This window comes from Pyrus communis, chromosome 4, assembly GCF_041283825.1.
Source record: "Pyrus communis isolate YQ-2024b chromosome 4, ASM4128382v1, whole genome shotgun sequence".
Lineage (NCBI taxonomy): Eukaryota > Viridiplantae > Streptophyta > Magnoliopsida > Rosales > Rosaceae > Pyrus > Pyrus communis.
In genome coordinates this window covers 11,801,161-11,816,949 of record NC_142568.1, presented here as the reverse complement: position 1 = coordinate 11,816,949, position 15,789 = coordinate 11,801,161, and the positions used below count along the sequence as shown (strand labels likewise).

At 38.7% G+C, this 15,789-nt stretch overlaps 1 protein-coding gene across 1 annotated transcript; it reads left to right on the top strand.

Moving 5' to 3' along the window:
- Nucleotides 1-13,921: 13,921 nt before the first annotated feature.
- On the top strand, nucleotides 13,922-15,783 carry LOC148697436 (alpha carbonic anhydrase 7-like). The gene is made up of 6 exons (XM_088692471.1): nucleotides 13,922-14,185; nucleotides 14,417-14,634; nucleotides 14,729-14,938; nucleotides 15,033-15,242; nucleotides 15,314-15,367; nucleotides 15,468-15,783. Exons 1-6 carry the CDS (start codon nucleotides 14,080-14,082, stop codon nucleotides 15,546-15,548), a joined length of 879 nt encoding a protein of 292 aa, XP_088548597.1. The 5' UTR covers nucleotides 13,922-14,079; the 3' UTR covers nucleotides 15,549-15,783.
- Nucleotides 15,784-15,789: the final 6 nt, after the last annotated feature.

Sequence of the window (15,789 nt, the reverse complement as noted above, 5' to 3'; positions counted from 1 at the left end):
CATAATGGCTGTGACGGCATTTGGGTGATCGTCGATCGGCTCACTAAATCGGCACATTTTATTCCAGTGAGAGAGAAGTATTCTTTGAGCCGGTTAGCGGAGTTGTTTATCTCGAAGGTTGTGAAGTACCATGGTGTTCCGGTGAGTATTGTTTCGGATCGAGATCCACGATTTACATTGAAGTTTTGGGTAGCTTTCCAGGAAGCTTTGGGCACGAGATTACTTTACAGTACGGCATATCATCCACAGACAGACGGACAGTCAGAGAGAACTATTCAGACTTTGGAGGATATGCTATGAGCTTCGGTGTTGCAGTTTGGTGACGCTTGGCACCAGCGGTTGGATTTGATGGAATTTGCCTACAACAACAGTTTTCATTCGAGCATTGGCATGGCGCCATTTGAGGCCTTGTATGGCAGAGCTTGTCGCACACCGTTGTGTTGGTCAGAGGTTGGAGAAAGAGTTTTAGTAGGTCCAGAGATTGTCGAGGAGACTACTCAGAATGTTCAGGTGATTAAGTCTAACCTGAAAGCAGCTCAGGACAGGCAGAAGAGTTTAGCAGATCGGCATGCTACGGACAGAACGTATGAGGTCGGAGATTGGGTATTTCTGAAGCTTTCACCGTGGAGAGGTGTCTTGCGGTTTGGAAAGAAGGGGAAGTTGAGTCCCAGGTACATCGGACCATACATGGTCACAGAACGAGTTGGTGAGGTAGCTTACAGGTTGGAGTTGCCTCTGGAGTTGGCTAGAGTGCATAATGTTTTTCACGTGTCTATGCTCCGACACTATGTTGCTGATCCATCTCACGTGATACCTCCACAGCCACTAGAGATTAACCCAGATTTGACGTATGACGAATAACCGGTGACGATCATCGATTGGAAGGAGAAGGTTCTGAGGAACAAGACGGTGAATTTAGTGAAAGTTTTGTGGAGGAATCATTCAGTCGAGGAAGCCACGTGGGAGACAGAAGATCGGATGAGGGATTTGTATCCTCGGTTGTTCTTTGACCACTAGGGGTTGTTACTTGGTTGTTTTGATTTTCGGGACGAAATTCTATTAAGGTGGGAAGGTTGTGACATCCCGTCCAGGGATTATTAAAACGCACGTGTGAAATTACATTATTACCCCTAGTTCGTTTTTGTCACGTTATGGGTTGTTTTGTGTGGTGTGGCATGTGTTGGACCACACACACACACTCACAGACACTGTCACTCTCCTTTTCCCTCTGTCTCTTCCCTGTCTCTCTTCCCCCCGAGCTCCATTCCTTCCTCTTCTCTCTGTAATGTACGGACAACACACAAAATCACCCAAACCTTAGCAGATCGTGGAAACCAAAGACACCATTCAACTCGTGAGGTCGAGGGGAGCACAACCATACCATTTTCAGGTGAGGAATACTTCGTTTTCACGTCGATTCAACAATGGCCGATTTGAGTACTGTTCATGCAAAAATTATACATTGAGTTTTTGGGATTTCTAAGCTCGTAGGTGTCTTAGTGAGGTCCTAAGGAGCGTCGGAGTAGCTCGTTGGACGAAGTTGGACGTCGGGAAGGCCTGGTTCGAAGTTGGCCGAATTTCGAGTTTGAGACAGGTATGATCGCGTAATTTTTAGCCTTTAAAAGTGGTCTAACGTGATTCTACTAGTCTAGGGCTTTCTTTTGGTCCAAGAATCATGAAAAATGGTTGAGAAACGAGTGAGAAAACAAGGTTAGAAGTTTTTCCAGCGCCGGAGGCTCGCCGGAGAAGGTGATGGAATATTCCGTCAAATCTGACGGAATATTCCTGACGCCGTTAACGGAATCTGTCAAAACTGACGGAATATTCCTAACGGCGTCAGTTGACGCCGTCAGTGTGCGCCACACGTGCCTGCGCGTGGCCGGCGCGTGTGGCCGTGCCTTGGCCGGCGCGTGGGGGCGCGTGCGGCGGAGGAAAATTATTTTAAAAACATGGTTGTGATCCTGAGGTTGTGTAGAGCACGTTGGTATATTCATTTGTCCATTTTGAGAAATGTATGAGAAGTTATTACGAGAAATTGGTTATGTGCTTTAAAGTTAACGTTCTTATAGCTATTTCGCATATAGGTGACACGTACCCCGAGGACGAGCGTGCACACGCGAGGCAGGGGGGCTACGACCCTTCTACATACCAGTGAATGGGCTTTTGTTTTCCGTATATACCTATATACTTTTATATTCCCATAAATTGTTTGAAAAGGGGTTATTTACGTTATGCCATGCACTTTATTATTATCGTTTATGCATAACGGCATGCATTAGTAGAGGCTTGCATATACATATGCATATTGGGTGCAGTGGACGCACAGGTAAGTGCCAGGTAAGCATTATTCACGTTTATGTTTCAGTAGTGGGTTGAGATAGTTAGAGAGCTCATAACCTGCACCCCCGGTGTTAGTGCTCCCGCCTGTGGCCAGGGCACAGCCCTTCACGTGATGTTCACCTCCCGCACCTTACGCTCACCTTGGACTCAAGGTAGGTGCACAGGCCTGTCGTACAGACCACTTTAGGTGGTTCCGACTCGTAGGTGACCCGCGATTATTCGCCCAGTCTTCACATGATCGTAGCACTTGTTTACACCCAGGCTTATCGTACAGACCACTTTAGGTGGTTCCGACTCGTGGGCAGGTTTAGATATTGAGTTGAGATTTGAGCTCTAGATGCAGCCGTACAGGTCACGTTAGGTGACTCCGGCTGCCAGATGTTACGATATTGATATGATTTATACCTGGGCACTTACATTCATTATGAGGCTTTGGCATGGCATAACTTGAGCATGATTGGCATACACTTGAGCATGATTGGCATATTTATACATACGTTTATATGTTTATTTTCTGGGAAGTATACAGGTTTTACGGCGAGGGGTTAGAAAGTATTTTAAAAATGGTTTTCGAAAGCTTTGTTTTTGCCCACTCACGCTTTTGTTTTGCGCCCCTCCAGGTTCTAGTTGCTTAGCCGTTGCGGTGGTTTTCCCTGAGGGCTTTCCGGCGTTTCTGACATACACTTCCCATTGTAGGGTCGCCTTCGGGCGTACTACTGTTGTCGTTTTCGTTTGGGCTGCTATAGACCTGTTCTGAAATTGTATCTCACTTACTAGCACTTGTTTTAGTACCTTGTATGCTAGTTGGTTTTAATTTATTCGTACTTTTATATTACTACTTTATTAGCTTCCGCACGTGCACATGGCTACGTCACCTTGGTGTGACGGCCAGCACGCTCCGATCTCGGTCGGGGTGTGTCAGCTATAATGACCACTATGTGCTACAGAATGTTCCTGTAAATTGTGGCCAATACCAGATATATAAGTAGTGATTTTCAACTAAGGAATGAATTGGCCTATTTCTAGTTTCTTTTTCTTTTTCTTTTTTTTTGGGGGGGGGGGGGGGGGGGGGGTTGGGAATGCTTTCTTCACTTTCTGATATCCATGGTGTTGAAAATTTTTACCAAATCATATTTTTAATCCCAGTAAAACGGAATTATTTGGCTCTATTTCATTATATCTCATCCATATTCTAATTCCATTCATTTAATATTAGCGCAACATTGGATATTGGTTCAATAGCTACATCTACATATAGACCCAAAAAATGCAAAACACTGGAAAACTTAATTAGATCCAGTGAGGGTGTGACTGAAATTAATCATAGCGGATGAGCTTGAACCCAGCAATCACATAATCAAGTGGTGTTGAAACTGCCTTGTACATCAGACTTGTTTGAAAATAAGGTTGCAACCAAAACCGACGGTTTCAACTTTTTTCAGATGAAATAAAAAGAAGTATGATGATTGATCATGAAAGCCAAAATTTCACGTACATTTTACTTCAGCGATGAAGTCTTCGTTATCTTTACAAAAAGATTATCGAAATATTCTCTTATATTATGTTTGGATGAAGAAATTTAAGATTACTAAGGAATTTTAAAATGACGGGAATTGAAATGATAGGATTTTATTTTCTAGAATTTGTTAATTTTCTTGTTTGGTTAACCTAAAAGAACAATTTTATCAAAAAAAAAAAAAAAAAACAACGAAATTGAATACTCTCAATCATAGAAATTGAGAAGTGACACATATATACATGAAATTTAAACTTGGGAATTAGAGGTCCTAAATTACAAGTTTTTTTCCATGTGGAAATTCTAAATTCCTATGTTTATGAATTTAAACAAGAAAATTGGTCCATGTCTATTTACAGAAATGTTCTTTTGTTTCTTCTCACTAAATAAAATAAAAATTAGAAAAATTAGAAGAATAATGTGCATATTACAGGCATGCGATTATTAATTAAGGAAATTAATAACTAAAACTGGAAGTAATGTTTCGGTTACTTAAAGAATGTTGGTCAATTAATTAGTTTAATCCAATGAATATTAATTCATTTAATATTGGTTACTAGAAATATATAAAACCAACCCACAACCATGTTAAAGATGAACAGCATGTTGAAATATGGTCAAATTATAAGGGGTCTTTGGTTGTAAGCCCAGTTGCCTACTTAAAGGGCCTTTTTTATTTGGCCCATGTGAAAAGCAGCGGGGTGGCTAAGGTTCTTTATAAGGCAGCAGCTGCTGCCTTTGTTTTGTGTGAGCAGTAGAGAAAGGAAAAAAAGGGGTGCCACAACCTCACTTTGAAGAGAAGAAGAAAGCGCTCCTCTCTTTGGTTAGCAATCATCCATCAAAATAGTTGTTGTTATAATAGCTTTGAGTTACGTATAGAGAGCAAATTATTCATTATATTTTTTTTATCTATTTGTTTCTTTGGTGCGTGAGAACTATTGGGTGTATTGGGGTTTTGGGTTGTAAGATTGTCAACACTTTGTAAACTCCCATTTGGTTGGTAGTGGATTATTGGGTGAGCTCTTACTACTCCGAGGACGTACTCCAGTTACACTGACTTTTGAAGAACCTTGTTAAAATTTTGGTGTCTTTTTCTAATTTTGTTCTTGCATTTCATTTGATATATTTGATGTGGGTTACTTTGTGTTGGTTTCCAATTGATTTGGTAATATTGTAGCACAACAATTGGCATCAGAGCACTGGTTGCTGTTGGGTGCCATCTAGTTGTTAAAGATGTCAGACAAGCAAGATGAGAATCCTTTTGGAAGCAACTCCGGGTTTGCAAGAACTACGGTGCAAAATGCAAAGTTTGAAGTGAAAAAATTTGATGGCACAAACAATTTCGGAATGTGGCAATGTGAGGTCAAGGATGTAATCTACTTGGCACTTTGAGAGATAAGCCGGAAAATATGTCGAAGTCTAAATGGGAGAAATTAAATTTATGGGCTTGCTCTACAATTCGGTTGTGCCTTGCAAAAACTCAGAAGTATTTTGTGATGCAGGAGACATTGTCAAATGTGTTGTGGCAAAATTTAGAAGACAAGTATATGACAAAGAAAAAACCCTACCACTTTCAATATAAAGAAGGTACAAAAATGATTAGACACCTTGATGCTTTTAATAAGTTGATTGCCGATTTATGAATTTGGATGAGGATATTAAGGATGAACATATGGCCTTAATATTGTTGAATCCTTTGTCGGAGTCTTATGAGCATTTTGTTACTACTATCATGCATGGTAAAGAAACTATGAAATTTGAAGATATGTCGAATGCTTTAATGAATTATGAAATGAGGTATAGAGATAAAAATCATGATAGTACCTCAAGGGTACGTTTGTTGCACTGGATTATCTCGAACTGGACTAAGCTAGATTGGCTTAGACTAGACTAAGTTGGATTAATTAGTAAAGCATTTGGTCCAGTGTCGAACTAATAAACAAAATAATTTTTTTTCTTTTTTTTTTCCATTACCATTTTCATATTTTTTTGGTCTGACCTTTACCATTTTCTAGAGCACACTTTCTCTCAAGAAAGTTCTCCATTTTTTCCATGAAAAGTTATCCTCACAACTCATAATCACCATTTGCTCGATTGGGTTCTTCTGATAATCATTATGTGGAGCCTTTGCAACCACAACTTCATCTCAATCTTTTGCACATCTTCATAAATTCGCCCAAATCACAAAACCCAGATTCCCTGGAATTGCAAAAACCCATATTCAAATCAGAAAACCCAAATTCAATCGCAAATTCACTTGAATCACAAAACCCAACTTCGAATCATGAAACCCAGACTCAAAATGCAAACCCTAAACTCAAATTGCAAATCCAAAATTTCATTCGAAGCTTTGCAACATTTGCATAAGTTAGTTTTCACCCATAAAATCGAGTAAAGTAAATGATTGAGAGCGCATGCCCTCCAGAGGACACGACTTGATTCTGCGTGCTTCGAGTTTCGAAATGAACAGATGAAGAGATCCTGGGTTTGTCAGTGTAAGCGACGGCGACACAAGCATATGTAGAAAGCAGAGAGATAAGAAAGGACACGACGCAAAGAAAGAAGGGATGCAGCGAAGGTCTTAGCAATCCCATGGATTTCGGGGGGATTGATTAAGACCTCCTAGTGAAGGAGATAGTCTACGCGAGTCCCGTTTAATCCCATTTAATTTAGTCTGTGTACATAACAAACACGAGACTACACAAATGTCTAGTCTTATCCAGTCCAATGAGAGTTAACGAGTCCAAACAAACGCACCCCTAAGGCTTTATTTGTTAGAGGTAGATCATCAGAGAGGAAATCTTTCTCTAGTAAGAAAAAATAAGTCTTAACCTAGAGGAAATTCTGAAGGTAGAAAAAGCTTGAAAAGAGATGAATGTCCTTTTTGTCATAATAAGGGCCATTGGAAGAAAGATTGTCTTAGGTTGAAAACCAAAGGCAAAGTAAGTTCTGAAGCTAATGTTGTTAAGCTTGAAACTAATTTTTATGATTTTGCTTTAACCGATTCCCCATCATTTGATTGTGCTACCAAGTGGGTGTTGGATACGAGTTGTACTCATCATATGACTCTTCACAAGGATTGGTTTTCAAGCTTGAAAGAGTTTGATGGTGGTGTCATTTTCATAAGAGATGAGAATCCTTGTACAACAAAAAGGATTGGTGCAGTTCGTTTGAAGTTGCATGATGGCATGGTTAAAGAGTTGACAGGTGTTCGATATGTACCAGATTTGAAGAAAAATCTTATTTCTTTGGGCAATTTAGAATCCAAGGGCTTCATGTTTCATTGAGATAGGCATATATTAAAAGTTACTTATGGTGCACTTGTTGTGATGAAAGCTCCTCAATGTGGTCATTTGTATCTATTGCAAGGAAGTACTGTGTCAAGTGAAGCAGCGGTAGTCTCAGAAAATATGGGTAGATCTGATTCAGATACTACTAGATTGTGGCATATGAGATTAGGCCATACTGATGAGAGAGATCTACAAGGGCTTGTGAAACAAGGTATTCTAAAAAGTGCCACAACTTGTAAGCTTGATTTCTACAAGCATGTGTCTTGGGGAAGCAAACTAGAGTGAAGTTTGGTACTGCAGTACATCAGACGAAGGGCATTCTAGATTATGTGCATTCGGATGTTTGGGGTCCTACAAATACTCCCTCTTTGAGTGGTGGGCATTGGTTCATGACTTTTGTTGATGATTATTCTAGAAGGTATTAGGTCTACACTATGAAGCACAAGAATAAGGTGTTGAGCATTTTCTTGAGTTGGAAGAAAATGGTTGAGAACCAGACTAGGAGGAAGATTAAGATTTTGAGATCGGATAATAGTGGAGAATACACGTCCGACCCTTTCCTTAAAGTTTGCAAAAATGAAGGGATTGTGAGACATTTCAATGCCAGGGGAACTCCACAACAAATGGAGTTGTAGAAAGATTGAATCGAACCTTGCTTAAGAAGGTTAAATGTATGTTGTCTCAGTCAGTCGGGTTTGAGCAAGTCATTTTTGGGCAAAGGCAGTTACTTATGTATATCATATCATCAGCCGGTTACCCTTAGTAGTTGTTCAGTGTAAAACCCCAATGGAGGTATGGACTAGAAAACCTTCTTCTGATTATGATTATATTTGTATTTTTGGTGCACCTGCTTATTTTAATGTAACTAAAAATAAACTTGATCCTAGAGCCAAAAAAGTTATCTTTCTTGGTTTTAATAGTGGTGTCAAAGGTTACAGGTTGTGGTGCCTAGAGATGAAGAAACTTGTAATCGGTAGAGATGTGACATTTGACGAAGAAAGTATGTTTAAAGACTCTGTGAAGAATGTGAAAGATGTCCAACAAGTGGAGCTTGAGAATGTTGCCTCTAGCACTTCAAATCTTATTTTCGCTGATGTCCCACTATAAGTGAAAAAATGGGAGACCAAGAGGATGTTGAAAAAGTTGAAGTTGAAGACTCTTTTCAAGATGAAGAGCAAGTTTCACCTCAAGAGTCTATTGTCATAGGTGATGAGATGAATTCTCTTTTGAAGAACAAGACTTAAGAGTTAGCTAAATTGTCTAAGGGTAAGAAAGCTATCGATTCTAAATGGGTCTATGCCAAGAAGGAAAATGTTGATGAGAAAAGCAGTGTGAGATTCAAAGCAAGATTAGTTGCTAAAGGGTATGCACAAAAGGATGGCATTGACTACAATGAAATATTTTCTCCGGTTGTGAAGCACTCCTCAATTCATATTATGTTAGCTCTTGTTGCATAATATGATCTTGAGCTTGTGCAACTCGATGTGAAGACAGTTTTCCTACATGGTGATTTGAATGAAGAGATCTATATGTGTTAACCGGATGAGTATAAAGTGAAAGGGAATGATAATTTGATTTGCAAGCTGAAGAAATGACTTTATGGCTTGAAGCAATCTCCAAGACAATGGTATTTGAGGTTTGATAAATTTATGAGAGGTCAAAATTATTCTAGAAGTCAATATGATGATTGTCTGTACTTTAAGAAGTTGCAAGATGGGTCTTTTGTTTATTTATTGATATATGTTGAGGATATGTTGATTGCCGAAAAAAAAATGTTGAAGAGATTGAGAAATTGAAGAAGCAAATGAAGAATGAGTTCAAGATGAAGGATCTTGGTGAAGCGAAGAAGATCCTTGGCATGGAGATCACTAGAGATAGAGAGAAGGGTTTGGTATGCTTGAATAAAAAATAATACCTTGAGAAGTTGATTCAGAAATTTGGAGTTCATGATTCAACCAAACTGGTTAGTACCCATTTGGCTCTTCATTTTAAATTGAGTTCTCTACAATGTCCTAAAACTGATAAAGAGAAGCTGCAAATGAAAAATATACCATATGCAAATTTGGTTGGTAGTTTGATGTATACAATGGTATGCTCTAGATCGGATATTGCTCATGCAGTTGGTATGGTGAGTCGATATATGCACAATCCTAGTAAAGAGCATTCTCATGCAGTTAAATGGATATTAAGGTATCTCCATGGTACTCGGGATGTTGGTTTATGCTTTCAGAGGGATGATTATGGTATTGGAATTTGTCGTTGGTTATGTTGATTATGATTATGTAGGTGACTTGGATAGAAAGAAGTCTACTACAGGCTATGTATTTACTAGGGCTAAAGGGCCAGTTTGTTGGAGGTCCATTTTGCAATCATCTGTTCCCTTGTCAACTACAAAGGCTAAATATATGGCAGTTGTTGAAGCTATAAAGGAGGTTATTTGGATACATGGACTTAATAGATTTGGAGGTTAATCAGAAGTAGATGGAAGTGCATGGTGATAGTCAGAGTGCCATTAAGCACATAAATGTGCGTTATCACTTTGTTCCTAAAGTTGTTGGTGAAGGGGAGATCATTCTCCAGGAGATTCCAACTAAAGACAACCCCGCTGATGTGTTGACGAAGGTTGTTGGTGTAGCCAAGTTTGTTCATTGCTTGAACTTGGCTCACATTTTGCCTATATAAAGAAGGCATTGAGCAGTAGGAGCTTTGGAGCATTTTGGCTCGGCATGAATTATTCTCTTGCTACTTTCAGGATTGATTTTGTGTCGATTGTTAATTATGTTAGTTTGGCTCGTCATGGTGCTTTCGGAATTTGACCAAGGTAAAGATTGTTGAAATATGACCAAATTATGAGGGGTCTTTGGTTGCAGGTCCAACTGCCCATTTAAGGGGCCTTTTTTATTTGGCCCATGTGAAAAGCAACGGGTGGCTAGGGTTCTTTATAAAGCAGCAACTGCTACCTTTGTTTTGTGTGAACAGTAGAAAGGAAAAAAAGGTGTCGTAGCCCCACCTTGAAGAGAAGAAGAAAGTGCTTCTCTCTTTGGTTAGCAATCATCCATCAAGGTAGTTGTTGTTACTTTGATGTTGTAATAGCTTTGAGCGATGTATAGAGAGACAATTATTCATTATAGGGTGAAGTGCTGATTTAGTCCCTAAACTATCACTTCAGTGAAAATTAGGTCCCTAAATTATTTTTTCGGTAAAATAAGTCCCATTCATTAGAAATTGCTAATTTCATCCCTACTATTATATTCAAGGCTATTTTATCCTCTCTTTTTTTTGTCAACTTAAGTTACTTGACAGAGTGTAATAGCATTATTTTCTCGTCTATAAGCCCTTAACATTTCATATAGGTTGCGAATTTAATGTCTAATTTACCCTCAAAAGTTAACTTACACTATTTATTTATGAAAAACTACCAATTTCTCCTCCAAAGTTAACTTCATACACTATTTCTTTATGAAAAACTACCAATCTACCCTTTAATGTGTATCACATGCAAGTAACGTGACTTAAATTGCCTGAAAATTGAATATAGTAGCTGGGAATATAACATTAGGGATGTAATTGACAAATTTTTATGATTCAGGGACTAATTTTCCTAAAAAAATAGTTTAGGAACTTAATTTCCACTAAGGTGATAATTTAGGGACTAAATTGACAGTTTACCCTTCATTATATTTCTTTCTCTATTTGTTTCTTTGGTGTGTGAGAGTTATTTGGTGTATTGGGGTTTTGGGTTGTGAGATTGCCAACACTTTGTAAACTCTCATTTGGTTGATAATGGATTATTGGGTGAGCTTTTACTGCTCCGAGGATGTACCCTAGTTACACTGACTGTTAAAGAACCTTGTTAAAATCTTGGTGTCATTTTTTTATTTTTTTTTGTTCTTGCATTTCATTTGATATATTTCTTATGGGTTAGTTTGAGTTAGTTTCCAATTGGTTTGGTGCTATCCTAGCACAACACACCAAACCATTAAACGCAGTCGGTACAAAGGAACTAGATGTTCTACATTTCTAGCAATGATTAAGTATGTTTGTTTGGGAATAGGATCATATCCAGATCTTTTTTGTGAGGATCCTAGGGATTAGTCCATCATATCCGTTCATCAGTCATCATGCGGCTAGACATCATTGTAAATTTTTTATTTAAAATTAAACACAAAGAGTACCTAACGAAAGTTGGCCACACAATGTACAATAAATGGCTAAGATGAATTAATTCTTAGAATCCTCCAAAGAGGATCCTCATCCGTCTGCTTGTACTTAGAATATACTAGAAGCTAGCAAGATGTGAGGCTATTATGCATAGCTTATGTTGGTAGAGTGCATGATAAATATAGGTGTGTTGTTGTAAGTGAAGCAACCAAGAGGAAAGTAGGCAAGCAACCAAGCGAGAAGTGAGAAGCAAGAAGTAAGAGCAGTCTTGTAAATGAGTAGTCTTGTAAGGAGTGTGAGGGGTCTAGAGTTTGTCTCTAGAAAGTGAGAGAGTGTCATAACTTCTTGTGTCTTTGAGAGTTGTTGTGGTTTAATATTTTGTGTGTGTGATACAAGTAATTTGTTTACTTATTCTGTCTCTCCAACACTTTAAGAGATGCGTACTCTAATTTTTCTCAACAACAACCACTAGGTGTTCGTATAGTACTCTCTCTTCTTCCCACTTAAGCTCGAGAAAGTACCAAAACAGTATACACACGAGTGAAATGTAGGAACATAGGCCTTGCTCGTAGTTTTATACTTGTGACTTCGTGTGTCCCTGGCGCAAACTATTTTCCATGGCTTAGTATGGTTGGTAAAAAAGGAATCACTTTGAACTATATTAGAAATAGAAAATATGCCCCATGGCTTCCACCGTAAAATACTTATGATAGCATCGAAATTATCAGGGAGGGGGTGAGCTTAGACTCACAATGGGCTAACAATAATGTTGTTCAAATTCGTCTTTGGTGAGAATCGAACCTAAAACTTCTCACTTACAAGTGAAGAGGAATACCACTAGACCATAGTACTTAGTGGCAATGATACCATGATTTATATATAAGGATTGATATATAGTCATCAATTGTACTGATTGAAACAACATGGTGGTTGTATACCATGATTTATACAAGCCATTAATAATCGTCCATTGTACTGATTGAAACAACACGGTGGTGTTGCCAAGTATATGCAATCATAACTTGGATTAAAAACGCAGCTCATGAAAATATTATACGTCAAACCTAGCAAATAGTTTTCAATCATATAATCAATGGCTCTGATACCAACTGTTAACCTTACATAGTTATATAATTAAAACACAAACGAAGGAATGGCGAACCTGATTCTCATAGTAACCATGGAAGATGAACAAGGAAGATGAAGGCTACGGCAACACCAAAGTCTTGTACAAACACCTAGCCAGATACAAGTATTTTATGGGAAGTATTATGTTGTGTGTATCTAGGGTTTGTAGGGACCTTAGTATTTATACAAACTAAGGGCTAGGGGTTCTGTCCATAAAGGAAACGTAATCTCACTTTCTTAGCTACCAAGAAAAGTATCATAATCACAAGTAATTAAGGACGTCATCAATCCTAATTGTATTATAAGACACTTGATATAAGATTGATATCTTAAGAGATCAAATCACAATGTACATTATTCTCCAATATTACATTCCTATTACATGTAGCAGACCACTTAAAGGCTGATTTATATTGGATAAATCCAAGGCACATTCAACAAACTATGGGGAAGTCCCTGATGGTAGGCCTTTAACAGTTAGATGCATGGGAGCACAAGACACCAAAATGAGACTCCGAAGAGTCAACCCCTGCCTCCTTGAACCGGAAAAAGCACAGCGGTAGAAATGGGGATATCATGGGCCCGAAGGACGCTTGATATGTATATGAGCCCGAAGGCACAGGACCTACTGGGCGAACACATTTTTAACCTTTTAAGGTGCAGTGTAGTTTGCTTACGACGTCAAGAGTAAATTCATTATATTGAGCTAATAGTCCACATGTTGTTCTCGTATTTGAGGTAGTTAATTTATATCTCCACAATATATACATAGTAATAGGCGTGTTCGCCCATGTATTGACAGTCTGGGTACTAGTGTCCATAGAGAGAGCTTGTTCATCAAGTTTAAATATCATGAACGATTACTCTTATATGGAAATACATCAAATACATCCATTAAGCCATGGCCTCTATAACTGTAACCATAATATATTTATGTTGCCCTGGTCTAGTTGTGTGTCATGGCCTCCATCCCTTAGTTGGGTAGTTATTGAGTATTTTGCATGCGTGTGAAGATCATATAAAATTCCTTTTTTCAGCAAGTTTAAGAAAGACACAAAACAAAAAGAAAAGTAATCCATCAAGTTATTTTCATTCATTGATTAGCTCATTCAATTATTTGCTATTTAGGACGAGTTATATTTATAAATATCTTTCTGCATATGTCTTTGTAATGCTCACGAGGAGGAGCATTTCCAACCCTCTATCTTTTGTGGTTTATCTTTTTTAAGTAATTCCAAATCCCTCACCTAAAAACATATATAGCTAATTTTGTTGGTTAACGACATTTTTCGCTCGGGTTTCGTTACTTCTTAGTCGTACCTCTCAGATTCCCCAAAATCTGAGCTAATTATAACAAGGATGATTTGTGGACACGAATATTTTGAGAGAGAGAGAGAGAGAGGGAGAGAGAGAGAGAGAGAGAGAGAGAGAGAGAGATTCTAATTACGTACTGGCTAGAGGTTTTACAAGAGCCATATATTGGGTGTAAATCACAGACACACAGACACATTGATCGTGGATAAATTGTGAATTGTTTCCCCATTCAGATCCCTCTACTGGCAATTGCAACATATATATTTCTATAAAACCTGGGAGGGAGGAGCTCTTGGGGTCTAACAATTTGTGACAATTGTCTCTCAAAACATGGTTGTATCAAACCAAATCCACCTTGGCTTCATTGCTTTCACATTTTTTCTTCTCTTCTGGGATGCATCACCCATTGCAGCTTCCAAATTTACCAATGAGCTGGGTAATGCCATATACATAACATTATGTGTAATGTGTGGGTGCACACACAGGCGCATTTTTTAATCATCATCTAAATGTTCTTTGTTTAAAAAGTGACATTCTAAACTGCTCTAATTTGTAGAAACCGATGGGGATTTGATTTGGGTACTAAAAAGGCATAGTACGTGGCTGACTGACCTAACCAACATCTGCATCGTCACAGTCTTATTGTGTTTCCCTTTTTTTGGTGCAGGACATCCCATAGAGTTTGAATTTGGTAACGGGGATAGAGGACCGGAACATTGGGGAGACCTCAAGAAAGAATGGAGTACATGTAAGTATGGAAAACTACAATCACCAATAGATTTGAGGGATGATATTGCCCTCAAAGTTACCTCAACCTTTGATGAGCTTTCAATCAGTTACAAGCCTACCGAAGCCTTGATGAAGAATGAAGGTCATGCTATATCGGTAAGAAAGTGAAAGAAAATCCTTATTTTTCTTGTTTTTCTACCATCAGATGCATGATTCTTTTTACTGCTTGTGTTGTAATTTGACAATGCAGGTTGTATGGGAGGGCGATGCAGGAGGAGTCATGATCAACGGCACAGAATACATTCTCCACCAATGCCATTGGCACGCCCCCTCCGAGCACACCATGAATGGCATAAGGTATGATGCGGAGCTGCACATGATTCACAAAGACAAGAAAAATCGTGTAGCTGTCGTTGGATTCCTCTACAAAATTGGCAAACCCAATCCCTTTATCTCAGAGGTAAAAGCCTCAACCATTGCACGGTAAAAACTCGTTTCGGTTAAATTAAAAAAGGCAAAATATAGGAGATCAATGGTGTTATTCATACTTACAGGTGAAAAAGGCGATATCGTCTATGATTAAGAAACCGAAGGAGGTACCGTTGGGAGTAATCGATCCAAGGAAAATGAAGAAGGCTCAGAAAGCGCATCAGGATGCAGCGAAGAGGAAGATGAAGAAGAAGACCTCGAAATTTTACAGATACACAGGATCATACACAACCCCACCTTGCACCGAAGGAGTTACTTGGACCATAAACAAACAGGTACAGCTTCTTCATCAGCCCTCGAAACTTACCCGAAAATGAAAACCAAGCTGATTACAAACTGTCCACAGGTACATACTGTTTCACCATCACAAGTGGAGTTGCTTCACAAGGCCGTTTACAAGGTGACTACCCTGTCCGTGTGAAATAGTTCTAGATAACTGGCTACACCACAGTAAATATCCTTTAACAAATATTAACTCCTCTTGGTTAACTTGAATGCAGTATGCGGAGATGAATTCAAGACCGGTACAACCTCTCAATTACCGGGAGGTCAAGCTCCACGGCTCATCGTTCGTCAAGTGAGACGGGTGAAACTAACGACCTCTGAAAATTTGAGGAAAATAAACTTTACTTTTCGGCTGTAATAAACTAGCGCTTGCACATTTTGATTAAGATGCATGGAAAATTCTATATGTTCTCCAGAAGCTGTGTGTTTCGAGTCTATCTCAGAAGGTATATGGTTGTTTTCGGTTTTGCTCCGCTAAAATTCATTCATTCTCTTAAATAAATTCATATGTACTTCAGAAAATTTATTTCATGATAG